Source organism: Mya arenaria, chromosome 12, assembly GCF_026914265.1.
Source record: "Mya arenaria isolate MELC-2E11 chromosome 12, ASM2691426v1".
Lineage (NCBI taxonomy): Eukaryota > Metazoa > Mollusca > Bivalvia > Myida > Myidae > Mya > Mya arenaria.
In genome coordinates this window covers 12,208,886-12,227,383 of record NC_069133.1, presented here as the reverse complement: position 1 = coordinate 12,227,383, position 18,498 = coordinate 12,208,886, and the positions used below count along the sequence as shown (strand labels likewise).

General features: G+C 34.6%; 1 protein-coding gene across 1 annotated transcript; it reads right to left on the bottom strand.

The window, feature by feature from the left end:
• Positions 1–2,465: 2,465 nt before the first annotated feature.
• LOC128211266 (stress-70 protein, mitochondrial-like) lies at positions 2,466–17,734 on the bottom strand. Its single transcript, XM_052915855.1, has 17 exons — positions 17,575–17,734; positions 15,516–15,574; positions 14,960–15,229; positions 14,249–14,373; positions 13,836–13,909; positions 13,130–13,236; positions 12,727–12,889; positions 11,639–11,731; positions 10,609–10,818; positions 8,870–8,959; positions 8,382–8,519; positions 7,934–8,038; positions 7,129–7,246; positions 6,662–6,756; positions 4,687–4,779; positions 3,884–4,027; positions 2,466–3,482 (listed from the first exon to the last, which is right to left on the bottom strand). Exons 1-17 carry the CDS (start codon positions 17,662–17,664, stop codon positions 3,378–3,380), a joined length of 2,079 nt encoding a protein of 692 aa, XP_052771815.1. The 5' UTR covers positions 17,665–17,734; the 3' UTR covers positions 2,466–3,377.
• Positions 17,735–18,498: the final 764 nt, after the last annotated feature.

The following is an 18,498-nucleotide window of genomic DNA, read 5'->3' as shown; positions in this document are numbered from 1 at the left end:
TCTAAAGACCGACCAGTTCTCTGGCTTCCACACACTTCCCTCCACCCATGTCCGCTCCACGTACTGTACCAGACGGTCTATCCCATCATTGTCAGCATGTGCGGCGAGTGCCTTCAAACCATCGAAGGCACCTCGCACGTGCTCTGCTGGCAGGAAGGGGAGGGCCAGTAACTTCCTGATGCAATTGAAAGTATCGCCCCCGCTGGTGTACGTGGTACTGAGACCTAGACGCACTACCATACGATAAATGCGCTGGATTGAGGTGTAAATAACAAACATAGAGAATTTTTGAACTTATATGGAATAAAATTCAACAAAGTAGGATGTATTGATAATATATTCACTATAAGGATTAAATAAAAAGGTATTTTGTTTTTCATTTTTCAAAACATTGTTATATCAAAATGCATCATTCTAATAAATAAACACTTTGATATGATTAACAATTTATTGATATTATCTATTAAATCATTTATACTCAGGAAAATACCGTCTTACCAAGTGGTTCACTTAGTCCTGGTTCACTTGGGAAGTGGTTCTATTCGTCCTACATTCCTCATACGTTCATGAAGATTTGGCATTTACCGAAAGACTGGACCTTAAAAAGGACAATCTTAAAGCCGTTTGGCCTGATATTTTATTACCAAAAACCAAACCTATTTTAATAGGGTCATGGTGTAGACCACCTTAACAAATTGTATTGATATTTTTGAAAATGTTTTATCTATGGTAAGATCTGACACAGAATGGTACATCCTTGGTGATTTTAACTTTTGTTTTTTTTAAGAAATCAGCTCTTTTTAAAAGTTTGAACAAGTTCTGGATGGTTAGAACTGACATGGATCTTCTTTTTTTAAATCATCAAAATATTGACACATTTCATCAACTTAAAAAAAGCTATACCTGAGACATGCTTATGATTTAAAATCCAAATAGTATGATATTGACCTTGAGATAAGAGGACGAATTCATATACGACTCCTTGCTATGGTGCCTTACAATTCTATGAGGTTTAAATGAATTCCCATCAACTATCAATTAATTGCAGAGAGAAGTTTGTTACGTAATTGTGTGATTTGTACCTGCCAACGGTTCGGGGGCCTAGAAAGAATAACAAATAGATTAATTTTCCGATACCTCATTATCCCATGGTTTTCTTTCGTTGCAACTCAGTTTTTTCCACAAAGGCATCAACTATTATCATCATAACCATGACCAACACGGTCCTCACCTGTATCATCAACATCAGGTTTTTGAACTTAAACCCAATATCTTTCATATCTAGAACACTGTTCATCTTCATCAGCATCTACATCATTTGATTCACAGTCGTCATAATCATCTACAACAGTTACTGTTGATTCACAGTCGTCATCATCATCTACAACAGTTACTGTTGATTCACAGTCGTCATAATCATCTACAACAGTTACTGTTGATTCACAGTCATCATCATCATCTACAACAGTTACTGTTGATTCACAGTCATCATCATCATCTACAACAGTTACTGTTGATTCACAGTTATCATCAATCATCAATCATCATCATCATCATCATCATCATCATCATCATCTACAACTGTTGATTCACAGCCGTCATCATCATCATCATCATCATCTACAACTGTTGATTCACAGCCGTCATCATCATCAATCATCATCATCATCATCTACAACTGTTGATTCACAGCCGTCATCATCATCATCATCATCATCTACAACTGTTGATTCACAGTCGTCGTCATCATCATCATCATCATCTACAACTGTTGATTCACTCATGGGAACAAATACTGGCATAACAATTGGATGACTAGAAATGTGTCCATAGGACACGGATGCCCCCACTTCGGTTTTTTGTCACAGAAAATAAGCCATAATGATTTTTGAAGTATTTTTGGCAAAAAAGGGCCGTAACTCCTAAATGACTAAAGCGATTTCCATGACTATCGAACTTGATCAAGATATTATGGTCACAAACATGTGTTTAAAGTTTGATGAGGATTGGACAGTTTTCAAGAATTAGATCGGAAACAATCTTCGGGACGTATTTTTCAAGTCTTTTTTTGCAAATAAAGGGCCGTAACTCCTAAATGACAAAAGCGATTTCCATGGCTATCGAACTTGATCAAGATATTATGGTCACAATCATGTATGTAAAGTTTGGTGAGGATTGGACACATACTTTTCAAGAATTAGATTGGAAACATATATTTTTGAAGTATTTTTGGCAAAAAAGGGCCGTAACTCCTAAATGACTAAAGCGATTTCCATGACTATCGAACTTGATCAAGATATTATGGTCACAAACATGTGTTTAAAGTTTGGTGAGGATTGGACAAACGGTTTTCAAAAATTAGATCGGAAACAATCTTCGGGACGTACGTACGGACAGACGTACGTACGGACAAGGGCAACCCTATATGCCGCCACTTTGTGGGGGCATAAAAAGATAAGCACAACTGGATAATAAATTTATTTCAAGTTTTCACACAATTTCTAATTATTCCCATGGTCTATTAGAAGTTAAATTGGAACTCGAGTTATTTTCAAGATTAATAAGTATTCGAAACAATGAAACAAGTTTTCAACTATTAAATATGAAATGGAGAGGTCCTACTTATTAAATAAACTTATCAGAACAGTTTTAAACAGAATGCATGCATTCCTAGTAATAAAGTCTCTACAATGAAATGAAATGACAAATAAATGAAAACATAGTGACTGAAAAACATACTTCACATTACTATTAACATGATTACATTAATTTACACTATTTTACACACAAATTCAGGTCACAATTAATCGTTTGGTTGGTTTTTCCCCTCACCTATCTTTTGGATGTATTTTTTGTTATTACTTCCCAAGAATTATTTACTGTAATAAAAGAAAAAAATTTATGACCACCCGAAAGATTAAAAATAATTTTGAGTCAAGAGTCGAGGTTGTTTTTGCGAGGTTTGTGAGGAAACACCAAGCAAATGATCCATTTGCTGGGATAATACCAGAAGGTACCTAAACCTATTTTTAATGCCGCTTGGTATCTTCTTTTAGTAATCCAACAATTGTGCCTCATTGACCAATTTTGTTCACCTTTTTATTATTGGTTTTGTCTAACAAGTTTACCAATAATTTCTTCACAACTGAATCTCCGTATTTTTACCACTTAAATATAACAATGGTTTTTAGTTTGGTTATTTGCAACAATGACAATCATACAAAATATGACTGAATATAATTATCATTTGAATAACATCCATAACAACATTATCAAAGTTGGCTAACATTGCATTAATAAAGATGAAGCATACAATGTAGATAACACACAAGCCATCACTGAACAATGACAAGACAGTCTACATCAGCTGTGATAGCTCAGTTCTTCTTCTCCTCCTTTTCCTTCTGTTCGTCAGTGGTGTCGCTGCTGCTGCTGTCGCTACTGCCACCCTGTTGTTGCTGATTCTGCTGATCTTGGGCCATCTGAAACACAGTATGGATTATTTAAGTTGTTAGTTGTAAATTGTGAAATGTCAATTTGTGTGCTTGCATCACAATAATAAAACACAAGTGCATCTTTCTTGTATAAAATGCTCATAATTCAAAGCTTATTTGTACTACAATGACCTTATTGTACATTCCCTCCTTAAGTTGAAAAATAGCGTTTTGATGACATTTACAACCAAAGCTCAGTTACAACAAATATGTTATACATGCTTGATGTCTACGACTTCATTGAAAATATTAGCTTTTCTTAAGGCGTTATTTACAATAGTATTATTACCATTCATATATCTTTATTATCTGAAAAAACCCATAAAAAAACAACTCCTGCATAAACTTTACATTGTTACAGACTGAAACATTTTGAACACCATCTGTACCTTTTTCTTGTATGTCATCTCAAACAGTTTAAGTGTTGACTGCTGCAGTTCATTCAGCTTGGTGCGGATTGATTCTGGTGTCTCGCTATCCTTGTTGGCGATCACTTCACGCATCGCAGCAATGTCCTTGCGCATCTGGTCACTCTGAAGGCAAGATAACATGTTTGGTATAAGCTAAGGTACCCTTACTGCAACAGTCCATTTATTGTATAAGTCTATAATATGAAAAGATGTTTACAATAGTTTACAATATTTCTTGCACCAGGTTTTACTATGGTTGATCAGCGATGGAAAATTCATGATCTATTAATAGTTAAGTATTCTCATGCATGTACAAATACTTCTGATTAGCATATTGTCTTCATCATTTTATCACTACATATTTTAATGCATTTACTTACTTGTCGTAACAAGTTATTTTATTCATCTAGCCTTGGTTATTGGCAAGTAGAAGAACTCAGTAGGAAAGTATTTTTGAAAGGAGAAAAGCCTAGATGGAATTGGCATATAAAATGTGCGACAATTGCTCTTTGCATTTATTTTCATAATCTTTTCAGACAAAATCCTGTTTGAGAAGTCCCAATGTTTTAACTTTAGATTAAATTTGGAGTATAATCGATCATCAGATCAACACTACTTTTTAAAGTATTTAACCAATTTAGTACCACATGTAACAAGATTAAGACATGCAGGTATACATTCATGCCTAATGTACTAAAATCCAACCGAGCAAGATAAACATAGTATATTAAAGAAACTGGAACATGTTTATTTGTGTGTTTCTACTAAAGGTATATCTGTACCTGGTCTTGGTCAAGCTGTTCCTTGAAGTCATTCATTTTAGCCTCAGCATCGTGGATCATGGTCTCTGCTGCATTCACTGCCTCGATCATGTCCTGCAGGAACAAGAGAGAATCAAATATAGGCATAGTTATGTTCAGTGCAAAGTAATTTATACTGCTAATACAACCTTAGTAACTTGAATTATGCACAAGTGCTTGTAACTTTTTGTACCATGTTGTTAAGGACAACATTCAATAACTAGCATGCAGAATAAGTGAATAACATTGCAATTCATTTGTACCCTACTTATTGGGCAGTTAAGCTCCATCTTGTTGTTAACATTCTGATATTGTGTATAATGAAAAGACAAATGAAACTAGAAGCGCCGCAATGCGACGAAACCAGGTTTTTGTTATGGGCAATCAGAAATTATAGCCAATTAATTTGTTGTATGAGCAAGTTCAATCTCCAGCTTCATATAAGCTATATTCACACTAAGATTCATCACTATCCATCAATTCTAACTAAGTTGTTGGGCAGAAAAACATTTTTCTATTTTTAGGAACAGTGACCTTGACCCCACCTCCCAAGCTAGCTCTTCACATAAGCTACCTTCGCTCTAAGTTTCATCAATATCTATCAATGCTAACTAAAGTTATTGGGCAGAAACCAATTTTCTATTTTTAGTAACAGTGACCTTGACCCCACCCCCCTCAAAAGAAATTCCAAGCTTGCTCATCACATAAGCTACTAGTACCTACACACAAAATTTCGTCAATATCTATCAATCCTAACTAAAGTTTTTGGGCAGAAACCATTTTTCTATTTTTAGTAACAGTGACCTTGACCTTAGCTCCACCCCCCTCAAAAGCAATCCCAAGCTAGCTCTGTACATAAGCTACCTACACACCAAGTTTTATCAATATCTATCAATGCTAACTAAAGTTATTGGGCAAACACCATTTTTAAATTTTTAGTAACAGTGACCTTGACCTTAGCCCCACCCCCCTCAAAAGCAATCCAAAGCTAGCTCTTTACATAAGCTACCCACACACCAAGTTTAATCAATATCTATCAATGCTATCAAAAGTTATTTGGCAAAAAACATTTTTCTATTTCAAGTAACAGTGACATTGACTGTAGCCCCTCCCCAATCAAAAGCAATCCCAAGCTAGCTCTTCACATGCTACCTACACACCAAGTTTCATCAATATAGATCTGTCAATCCTAACTAAAGTTGTTGGCTGGAAACCATTTTTCTATTTTTAGTAACAGGCGACCTTGACCTTAGCCCCACCCCCCTCAAAAGCAATCCCAAGCTAGCTCTTCCAATAAGCTACCTACACACCAAGATTCATCAATATCTATCAATGCTTACTAAAGTTATTGAACAGAAACCAATGTTTGTTTTCACGTGAAAGACTACAGAACAGCCTTCAATTGTTAAATAAATAGATTTACAGTCATTGAAATTAGACTTTCGGATGAACAAGCCCGAATTCTTTTACTTTTGCTTGGCATCAAATCTTTGAACAAGCCCTGCTATATAAACTTCAGAATTTGAGCAAGCACGAAAAATATTTTACCAGTTCATGGCTTGTGTTAATTTTGACCACTGCATTTACGATTCCAGCTTCCAGTATACAGTTATCTATGCTGCATAATGCAGAGCAAGAATTGTCTAAGTCACCTTCAAGACCAATCTTATCAGCTCAGATTTGTAGTCAACACTGTCCTGGTCAACAGACCACAACATATACTGATGACGAAAAATATACTGCATCATTGCTGACTGCCTTAATTATTGCACACAAAATAAGCAATATTTGTAGGTCATTCTTTCTTCTGGGCATCTGTAAGCCTAACTTGATCAGCTCAGATTTGTAGTCAACACTGTCATGGTCAATAGACCACAACATATACTGATGACGAAAAATATACTGCATCACTGCTGACTGCCCACACTTAAAAGTTAATATTTTCTACAGTTCGTACCTTCCTCTGGGCATCCTCCTCGGCATATTTCTCTGCATTCCTGACCATGTTCTCTATCTCGTCCTTTGACAGACCACCAGATGACTGGATCACAACTGCAATACAAGCAGAAGTGTTTTATAATATAATTTATATAAGTTTAATATTTAAAATCGGGTATGATTTACATTTTTTTTTAAGTCATTCTCTCATAGATTGTGTTGATTGAAAAACCCTATCTTGATTGCAAAAAATAAAATTATACAGTTTAAAAGTAATAGACTCCCATTTTTTTTTTAACAATTACTCAAGTTGATTTAGAATAAACCTTCTTTGAAATATTTACTAAAGGTTTTTATTGGCATATTTTTTGAGAATTTTTTTTTTTTGAAAAAGGGTAAAAACAAATAATTATCTATAAGGACAATAATACTGTTAAATATTAAAATTATATACTTATATTTCGGAGCAAATACTATTCTACATACTTTGTTGTTCCTTGCCAGTTCCCTGGTCCCTGGCGGACACGTTGACAATGCCATTAGCGTCAATGTCAAATACCACCTCAATCTGGGGCACTCCACGTGGCATAGGGGGGACACCACTCTATAGAACACACCAATCCATGAACATTAAAACAGACATTAATATTAAAATTCAGGATGAACAAAGCCTGAAGCCTTAAAGTGCTGGTCATCATTATTTTAAACGAGCTCAGTTATATAAAATCAAGAATTTCAGCAAACCCGGAAAGCATTTTACCAGTGCAGGCTTACGGACTTGTCTTATTTTCTACCACTGCATAATATATGATACCCTGTGTGAGCTCAAGTTTTGGGTTCTATGTACTCAGATTGTTAGTCAACATTGTCCAAGATTTCTTTTCCTGGACATATACTGATGACGAAAAATATATAACATCATAGAACAAGAAAACAAAACTTCAATGCTCACATCAATCTTTTGCTTGTTATTATAAGTATTTTATAAGCCATTGTAAGAATGCTCAGATTGTTAGTCAACATTGTCCAAGATTATTTCTCCTGGACATATACTGATGACGAAAAATATATAACATCACAGCATTACAAGGGTACCAAACAAAGCTCACATCACCCCTTCATTTGTGATTTCAAGTGTCTATTAAAACCAGGAACTCCCCAGTCTCAGACAATTAAATATTATCTTACAACAAAGCATCTGCAACATCTAGTACATTTCAGAGTGGACCAAGATCCACAAAATACAATTAACAGACAGCAACTGCCTTAAAAGCAGCTTTATTGCACATACCAGCATGAACTGTCCAAGAAGCTTGTTGTCCTTAGCCATTTCTCTCTCACCCTGGAAAACCTTGATCTCAACAGACGTCTGGCCATCAGCAGCTGTTGAGTACACCTACAAACACATACAAAATGAAACTTTCCATCAAACCAAATTGACACGGGATTCGATGACACGGGATTCGATTCACATGTTTTATATAATATATATGTATATATATACGTATGAACAGCTGTGCTCTTTAACAAAAACTAAGATCAGGTCAAAAGTGGACTCAATTCACAATTTCAAAACACTACTTTTTCACAAAAGTAATGAGAAAATTCACAAACATTTACTTATGTTTAACAGCTTTTTCCTCCACACACAACCAAGCATATAAATGAACAAGTGTGTCAAATACAAAAAAAATGCCGATTTCTATGTCAGCAACGCATGTGTATTAAGTGTATATTACCTGTGACTTCTTGGTGGGGATGGTGGTGTTCCTGGTGATAAGCCTTGAGAACACTCCACCGAGAGTCTCAATACCAAGGGACAGCGGGGTCACATCCAGGAGTAACACGTCAGTCACATCACCTGCTAGAACACCACCCTGAAATACATGTGATGACAATCACAATCTGCTGGTAATTCTTCAAATTCATCATACCACACACAAGATTGCAATATGTAGGTTTCCAACACTCATTTATTTAATTTGGTATCAAAGCATTTTGTGTATACATGTACGTTATTGCATTTTGTTCAAAAAGACCAAAAAATTGCAAACTATTACTAATCCAAAATGAACATTAGATACATCGAAAACCCTTCCATGCTGACAACTTTGATATAAATGTATTTCAGAAAAGATGTTGTGCAACAAACGCCAAAAAGTACTTTAAATTGCACAAGCTCTTTTACTAACATTCGAAGTATGAATCTGAACAAGCCATAACATACCTGGATGGCGGCACCCATTGCAACGGCCTCATCTGGGTTGACAGACTTGCCTGGAGCTCTGCCAAACACCTCCTGTACAACCTGCTGTACCTAGAAACATAAACAATGACATCAAGGTTTATTTTATGTTGGCAATGCAAGATACATTACAATTAACACACAAACACAGAGATTTTATAATTGACTTCAAAGATTTTGTATTACTGGAAGTGTGGAAGTTCTGGAAGATATATCATATGTTAGTGGATACCAGTACCAATGCAAATGGAGCTCAGTGAGTAAGTACCAAACGTTGCCAAAAGAACTGCTTTAAAATACGACTTCTTGGCTTTATATCTTTAAGACCTGTTAAATCTTAACAAGTCTGCAAGCACTGTTCTCTCAAAATGCTTTCAGGACTTGCACAAATTTTTAATTTGAAGAAGTAGAGCTTTTTTTTTTTAATATTTAATTCTCATTGTAAGAATTGCTGCTTATTCATCTAGTCTATTCTGGTGACAGTAAGATATGAAATATGCAATTAAAAAACTCTATATGTTTAGATGGACTGAATACAAGCTAACTTCATCTACCAGAATTTAAACTGACGGCCAGAGAAAGACAAAAGAAAACTGTTTTTTCTTCCTATCCAGTACTGACTTTCATATCATTTATTGAAAGCATTTTTTTTAAATAAACATAAAACATAACTACTAGCAGAATGTCCGGCCTGTATGCATAATCATTATATGTTGTAGGTTATATGTCCTCAGCAGGTCATGAGAAACCTGCTAAGAATGATTCCCTACAATTTCTTTTCCAAAGATTTGGCCCTGAATGACAAAATCTCAAACAGGAATTTGACTGACTTTGGATAAAAAATATTCCTTTAAACCTAAATGTTTGTATTAAACTTATTCTGTTAAATATAATGGTAATCTGTTGTAGGTAATTTGTTCTCAGAAAGTCATATAAAAACTTGCTAAGAATGATTCCCTACATTTTCTTTTCCAAAGATTTGGCCCTGAATGACAAAATCTCAAACAGGAATTTGACTGACTTTGGATAAAAAATATTCCTTTAAACCTAAATGTTTGTATTAAACTTATTCTGTTAAATATAATGGTAATCTGTTGTAGGTAATTTGTTCTCAGAAAGTCGTATAAAAACTTGCTAAGAATAATTCCTTACAATTTCTTTACCAAAGATTTGGCCCTGAATGACAAAATCTCAAACAGGAATTTGACTGACTTTGGAATCAACATAGATTAACAAAACAAGCAAATATAATAACGGTAATAGTTTAATATGAAGGGGTTGTTCAGAAATTTCACATGTAGTTTCAAAACCACTTAATTTCTGGAATGAAGGAAAGCAATAAAAATTGTGTGTCCAAATGATCCAATCAAAGCCGATAAGATTTGTGAAAAACAATTAGCATATTTTCTCCCCAATTCTATAAGGGCAAGGCGACCCTTAAATCACCAAGAGCAACTAACACCGTAAATCAATGTTTGCTGTTTTTTTTCAATCAAACAAGGGCCATAGTTAAACAATTATTAAAGCAAGAGCCTTGCTTAACGTGTGCGTTTTGTCTCTGTGTCAACATGCGTAGCAAATTTGAATGGATGAAGAGTTAAGACCGAGGTGTAATTTTGTGCACAACAACGCCGACAACAACACCATGTCTATAATGATACCTGCACCTTTTGTTATTGAAAAACAAGACAATCTAAAAACAACTTCTAGTGTACACAAACCTTGGGCATCCTGGTCATTCCTCCAACCAGCAGCACGTCTCCAATATCAGACTTCTTGATCTCGGCATCCTGCAGAGCTTTGTTGCATGGGCCAACAGTGCGTTTAATAAGGTCATCAACAAGGCTCTCAAACTTTGCACGGGACAACTTCATGTTCATGTGCTTTGGGCCGCCAGCATCCATCGTTAGGTATGGCAAGTTGATGTCTGTCTGTTATCATTAAAACCAACATGAATATGTGTCCATATACATTTATTATGAATTAATGTGGATTTGAGATGAAACTATTTGGGCCACAATTTCAGACTTTCGACTTTTTTACTTTTTGAATTATGAATATATCCATTCAATATTATGCCCGATCAGTATTATGACTAGAGTACCATCTTAAAAGAACTAGTATATGAATAATTTTTTAATGTAGCATTATCTGAAGACTAACCTTACAGAGTAAATCTAATTTGGTGAAACAACATTAAATGCGACATGAATTACAAGATATTTAAATTGTATTGTCCATGAAGCTTCGTTATGTTACATGTCATAATAGCTGTTCAATTTCAATCAATTCCGTCTATATCATGCCAAATTTTAATTAATAAATGGTTTGATATTAGCTTTCCACTTATTATTCCCTAAAAAATTCATTAACATAAATATATCCTACAATAGCTCTTAGAAACTTGTCCAAACATCCCTTATCACATGATGTGATATATTTATTATTTATATACATGTAAAGTGACCAATTAGTGCACATTCTAAATGAATCCATTTTAAATCTTTCACAGCAAAGCAAAACACTTGTCTGTTGGTTCTGATCCAGTCAAAGAAGGGGCATCACTCGACAATTATTCAAGCAAAAGCTAAGGGTTTTGCTATACATTTGCATATTGTTTCTGAAAACATTTGTATTTGGTTTTCGACTATCTGCCAAGGTTCAAGATTTTGCAAAACAAAGCCGAAACCAAGGTTTTGACAATACCTCAATCGTTTTTCTTTCTTTCAAAAACAGACATGCATAAAGTACCTGCAGCGAGGAGGAGAGCTCAATCTTAGCCTTCTCTGCTGCCTCTCTCAGTCGCTGCATGGCCATGTTGTCCTTCGTCACATCTATACCTTGCTGAAACACACACACAGTCAAAAGGTAAGCTACAGTAATTGATACACACATAAATATATATTAACAAGTTTTGTTTGCTTGTTTAAACACAGGCACATCCTATAGATTAACGAACAACACCTTAACTAAGTCAGATTTTTAAGATACAAATGTAACAGCTTTCAAGGGTTTACCCACATAACCAAACAATATTAGGTTAATTTCTAGATTCTAGTTTCAAAAAGGAAGTATAATGCTCATTTCCATTGCACTCTGATAGCTGAAAAATTAAAACCCAAGTGTAATGTAGTAGTTTAATTGTCCACAGTAGGTTGTATGCTAAACATACCGAGAAAATTCTATACAGTTTCTTTACCAAAGATTTGGCCCCGAATGACAATATCTCAAACAGGAATTTGACAGACTTTGGATTCAAAAAACTTCAAATGAACTTAATGTATTCAATTTATTTTGTTTTGTTATTGTATTAGGGAAAATTGTTGCAGTTTGCATCTTCTCAGTACGTCATATAAACACGTGCCTAGAAATCATTGCTACAGTTTCTTTACCAAAGATTTGGCCCTGAATGACAATGTCTCAAATGGGAATTTGACTGACTATGGATTAAATTATTCACTTTAATATCACAACAAGCATTGCTCAAAAAGACCTTTAATTAAAAACATTTTTAATTTCTTTTAAGATATTCTTTGATTCTTTATATTCTGTTTTGATTGATTTATTTTTATCACATGACTGTAATAAAGCCATTACAATATCTAGTAACAACTTTTTTTTTTATTAAAAAAATGAATAGTTTTCAGTTTTTGCACTGAAAATGTAATGTCATGAAAAGAATCAGTTGTTGCCATTTTAAACAAAATTGCAATTCATATGATATACTCAATATCTTAACACTACTGTTGACAGAGTAGTCAATGTTTCAAATGGAGAAACATTTTCTGATCTGTCAACAATAAATATTGTTCTAGGCGTGACACTCTCCTTGTACGTACATCTTTCTGGAACTCCTTAGCCAGGTAGCTCACGAGCACATTATCGAAGTCCTCTCCACCGAGGAACGTATCACCATTGGTCGACTTCACCTCAAACACGCCTTTCTGGATCTCCAGGATGGAAATGTCGAAAGTGCCGCCTCCCAAGTCATATACAGCAATACTGAAAGAAAAGTCAAAGTTAAAACACATGATATCTGAGGTTTAAGCACCATATCTGTCATGTGTTTCTAGTGAAACATCAAGTTAATCTTTTCCCATGAATTGTTTCTGATGAATCCAGGTAAAAACAATAAATATGGTCTCAATTGTATCATAAACTGCAGGACTTTTTTTTAAAATTACAAAGACAAAGAACTGGTTGGGCTAGGTACTGAAATATCGTCATGCAAGGAGAACTCACATTTTATCACCCGTCTTGTCCATGCCGTAAGCGAGAGCAGCAGCTGTGGGCTCGTTGATCACTCTAAGAACATTCAAACCTGAGATCTGACCGGCATCTTTGGTGGCCTGTGACATAACATTTAAACATCACTTTGTGAATAAGAAATGTAGCAGATTCGTTAAAATAACCATTTACTAGGGATTAAATAATCAGTCTAAAATCATAAATAAAATCAACTCTGTCATTTATGTGGTATAAAGTACAGCAGGGGCCATTTAAATATTTATTTAACAATGAAAGAAAATTATTATGCTGTAATTTGCTATTTGAAAGTAATTTCACAATGATTAGCTTGAGGTTTTAAACTCAATATAAAATAACGTATTCTTTTGTGGTTTAACATTTTCCTATTTTTAATAATTTATTCACATAGCAATAATCGATTCCCAGATAATGCAACCGCAAATTCACCACCTTAATCATAAACGTTTGATCACCATTTTATCCCACCATTTACACTTGAACTTTCATGCCCGGCAGCCACACTTATGTATTTAGAAAAGGAAGTACCAAACAAAGAAACTGGAGATTCAAGGCAGAAGTCTAATTATAACATATTCTTCATCATAGTGCACATTTACAAAAAAATATGAGAACTATTGTAATAACAGTTTCAACTATGACATTGAAATAAAGAAATTATGAAATATTAAAGCCCTGTTACCTGTCTCTGTGAATCATTGAAATATGCTGGGACTGTGACTACTGCATTCTTTACTGGCTGCCCAAGGTAGTTATCTAAAACAGAACGATGCAATTCGTTGACTCATGTATAATCAAACCCAATCATTTTTCTAATTGGAATTTATTTTGCCATGTCTACCAGTCTAATTACTTCTTTCAGTTTATTTACTGACAGTACCAAGATAATTTATATCTAGACGCAGTTTAAAACAAGACTTGTTTTTGAAAGTGAAAGGCTTACACTGCATTATTCAACCAAATAAGAGATACATTACAGGAGAATGCTTGCTGACTAGTGGTGGTAAGTGTTGTTACAAGAGAATAGAGTTTAGAAGTAAAACCTTCAGGATAATATATCCTGCATTTATATTAGGACTTTCCACTGCCACATACCAGCTGTTTCCTTCATCTTCATGAGGACAAATGCACCAATCTGACTCGGAGAGTAAGTCTTTCCATGGGCCTCCACCCAGGCATCACCGTTGTTCGCTCGCACAATCTTGTATGGTACCGTCTCCCTGCAATGCAATATTAAGGTCAGAAAACTTAAACATATAACATGAAGCTGAAACAGTTAATTAATCAAAGCATACCTAAAACCATGCAGATAGTTTAATGTGAATGACAATGATAAGATAATTCAGCTGGTTAAGGTGTGTCACTCAAATTTTGCCTCACATTTCAATCAATCTAGTATGTTACTCTTTGTCTTCCCTCGAGGACCCATCTCTCTGAAACATCAGCTGGATGCATTTTTCAAGTAATTTACTGTACAAATACACAAAACCATGCCTGAGACACTGTGTGTTCTTTCAGGATCTATGGTTATCAAACATGCCAATTGAAGGAAAACATGACTTGAATTGGATTCACTGAGAATGAGTAGTCGAAACCCATTGGTTCATTATCGTTTAGCTCGATTTCCTGTTTGGCTCGAACTCTATGTAAACTACTTATTTTTTCTCTATGTAAGCATTCCAGCTTGGCTTGATTTTCGCAAGGCTCAAAGTACTTTGGCCGTTCCATGGGATGGGATATCGAGCCGACAGATATAGTCCGTAATTAAAATTAATAACAGTTAAACTAATTGAAGTCTTGGCTTACATGTCCTTTTTGACTTCCTTGTCTTCAAATCTGCGACCAATGAGACGCTTTGTTGCATGTAAAGTATTAGCAGCATTTGTAACTGCCTGTCGTTTAGCTGGCATTCCTACAAGCCGTTCCCCATCTTTGGTGAAGGCGACAACAGAGGGGGTGGTGCGGGCACCTTCAGCATTCTCCAACACTTTCCCCGTCTTCCCCTCCATGATGGCAACACATGAGTTTGTGGTACCCAAGTCAATGCCGATAACATGGCCTTTAACTTTGTCAGACCTGTCATGATCAACACATATGTTAAATAATGATCAACACATATGTTAAATAATAGTTGTTATTCAAAGATGTCAGCATTGACAAATTATTTCAAACATCATATTTCAAACATCAACATTTTTAATATTTGGTATGTAACAAAGTTTCACTAAACAGCTAATTAAATATAGATTGAAAACAATATTGAAACATTATTTCACGTATTCTATGTATTTGAGAATGCTAGCAATACTGTAGTTTAAACATTGAAAACAACACAGTGCATATGTGATGAACATGTATATACCTCAATCTAGAGGGAAGCAAGTAAAGACCACTTTTTGATTTGATCTCTCCAGCCAGAATCTGAAAAGAAATAAAACAAAGTCAGTGAATTTAAAAATCTTACGACTAAATGGTTACAATTGAACTGTATTATGCACTCATATATATTTGTGTGATTTTTGCATTTAGTGCTTGTTGCAAAATGACAAAACATGCTTGTAAAATCTGTGTGCTGATGATGACAATAAATATCATTACAATACATAGGCTGGAGATTCATTTTAATGCCAGCATGCATGAAGGTCGGAAAGTTTGCTTTTCTGTCCCTAAACCCTCTGTGTAACCACCACCATCAGACCAATCAAGTAATTCAGTTTGACATGTTTTTTATACTCCCAAGCAGGGCTTCCAGAACCTACAATTTGCCAGCCTGGACTCATTTTGACCACGCCTGATGGGTTCGTCAAGCCAAGACCGAAGATTTCATAATTTTAGAAGCCCTCCTTATGAGTTTATCAAGCATTTTAGAAGCTAACACAAGTAATCATACATACATTGTCTGCAAGTTATTTAAATGGCAGATGAAAGGATGTACATGTGTGAATAACGGTCCTAAATATATACACAGAAATCAAGAAAATTTGGGGAAAACACTAGATATAAATACTGAAGCACTCAACCAATGACAAAGCGAAAACATTATGTCATGTAGTAGTACATAACCAGTGCACTCAAATCCTAACCAGTGAATGCACATCTAAAACACAGTATACGGTAACGGAATACCCTAGTTTAACAATCAAGTGTGATTTAAGAAGATAAATATCCACAAGCCAAAGTTTTCAAGCTTAGGCAAAAGTCTGTCACAATATTTAAAATTCACTAGCATTTTGCAAGTATGCGAGTCCAAATTCCAATCCTGGACTACAGTACATATTGAACTTGGCTATTATGAAGTGTACTTTTCACTTGCACACAAAAATATTAGAATCTAAGAATATTTTTATGATAACCCCCGGTAGTCGGTAGGTCAGTCAATCTGTAGACCAAATCTTGTCTGAGTGATAATGTCACAATTCCTGGAACTTATTGTCATCAATCTTGACATGAAGATTGGGCCTGACCAGTAGATGACCCCTATGGATTTTGAGGTCAGGGTCACAACTTATATTGGTCATTTTATTTTATGTCATATTTACTTACTCCCTGCTGCTTAAAGGAAACATCTTACATGTTCACCTGCAAATTTCATTCATCATCTGAACATGGTCATAATCTTAAAAAGGGAAGGGAGGGGGGCATTATGTTTGACAAACATCTCTTGTTCTTTTAAATTTAGCATGGGTTCTTTGCTTAACACTTTTGTAAAAATTCAGGCTTATTCATTGAAAGGTTATTTTTTTTAATTGTCAATTATATTACAAGTGGCCAAATAACAAAAAAATCATGCAACAAATACTTCAATTCTAAAAGATGATGAAATTATGAAATATTAATTATTCAGTTGGATAAATAATTATATAAACAGTAACAGAGGAATATTCAACTCAGAAAACCTTATAGAGGAGACATGAAACACTTAACAGAACAGTTTTTAAAAGAACAGTCCACCATGACTCTCAACTTTGCAAAATTATAATATCATGAATTATTCCACAATGAGTTTGGCATATGACCTTCAACATCAAACATTATGCAATCCTATTTTTGTTTATAAAACAAAACAAAAATAATAAAATGCATCATTGTATGAAAAGTAACTTATTTGATACTCATTTAAACCCTGTAAGTGTCTGTACAATTATATATACTAAAATATCAGACATGTATCATTTTGCATTTTACACGGGTGGGTGGGGAAGTTACATAAGCAATGCATGTTAGCGGTCTAAATGTTTAAAATCATGGAACTATAAAATTCGTCTGAGATTCATTTTATCATATACATTTATTCAATTTAAAAACTGCACACTTCAGGGTGGTTTTAATCATTCAGCAACTGTGTGCATGCAAAATCCACATGCCGGGTCACGGTCACAAAAATATGCGTAAAACAACCTCTAAACTGTAAAGAAACATACCTTTTTGCATATATTTGAAATCATTCTAGCCTGATGTGTTCCGAAAGTCTTCTTCAATGATCTTGAAGTGTGTCTTGCTGAAGTAAACATTTTGACAGAAGTTTTGTAACCTCGATCTCCGCACGTGTGGAAACGTCCCGATTCTTTGCGTCAGAAAATGACTGGTTAATATAGTTAACCATAAAACAGAGGTTTGCATTGAACTAAGGTTACAAACCAGTCAATAAAATCAAACACGAATGAAATTATCATCATCATCACAACATCATCATCATCATCATCATCATCATCATCATCATCATCATCATCATCACCATCATCATCATAATCATCATCTTTTATCAGCTTTTTTCGAGTGTTCATTAAATGTGTAGGCATACAAAAAAAACTTTTTTTTCTTTTGATCAATCAATATTTACAATGTTAAAAAATAAGAAATTCCCAGTACTGTACTGTATCATAATCTAAAAATAGTCAATATGGAACTACAGTATCAGTTAACTCAGTTAATGAATAAATATTTTGCACTAGATTCTACTTTTCAAGTGTTTGGAAATTAAATTTTCAGTGCTCACCCTCAGGTTTCAAGGTCAATTTTTGTGAGAAAAAGGACTAATGAGTAATAGATTTTTTTTAATTAAGTTAAACAATGCATTACCAAACAATAATATTTTGAAAACAAACCCAGCCACATGGAAATTTTGTTATTTTGCAATCAATTATTGCTGACCTCTGCCGTAAACCACAGGGGCAGGGTGCCCAGTTTTGGCACACCCTTATGACCACGCCCCCCAACCATTTAAAAAAATCTAAGGCTTATCAATAATGATGCGGGGACTGTTACTAATGACAACTTACAAAAAAAAGTTTTTGTACAAAGATAATAGTATAAAAAATCTTTTTTTGTATGTTATCATCATACCT

Excerpts from the sequence above, each read along its gene's own strand:
- LOC128211266 (XM_052915855.1), bottom strand. The coding sequence starts at position 17,664 with ATGTTTACTTCAGCAAGACACACTTCAAGATCATTGAAGAAGACTTTC. Across the intron at positions 8,039-8,381 it reads TCCCCACCAAGAAGTCACAG|GTGTACTCAACAGCTGCTGA; the intron begins GTAATATACACT and ends ATGTGTTTGTAG. Across the intron at positions 4,780-6,661 it reads AGGAGGATGCCCAGAGGAAG|GACATGATCGAGGCAGTGAA; the intron begins GTACGAACTGTA and ends TTGTTCCTGCAG.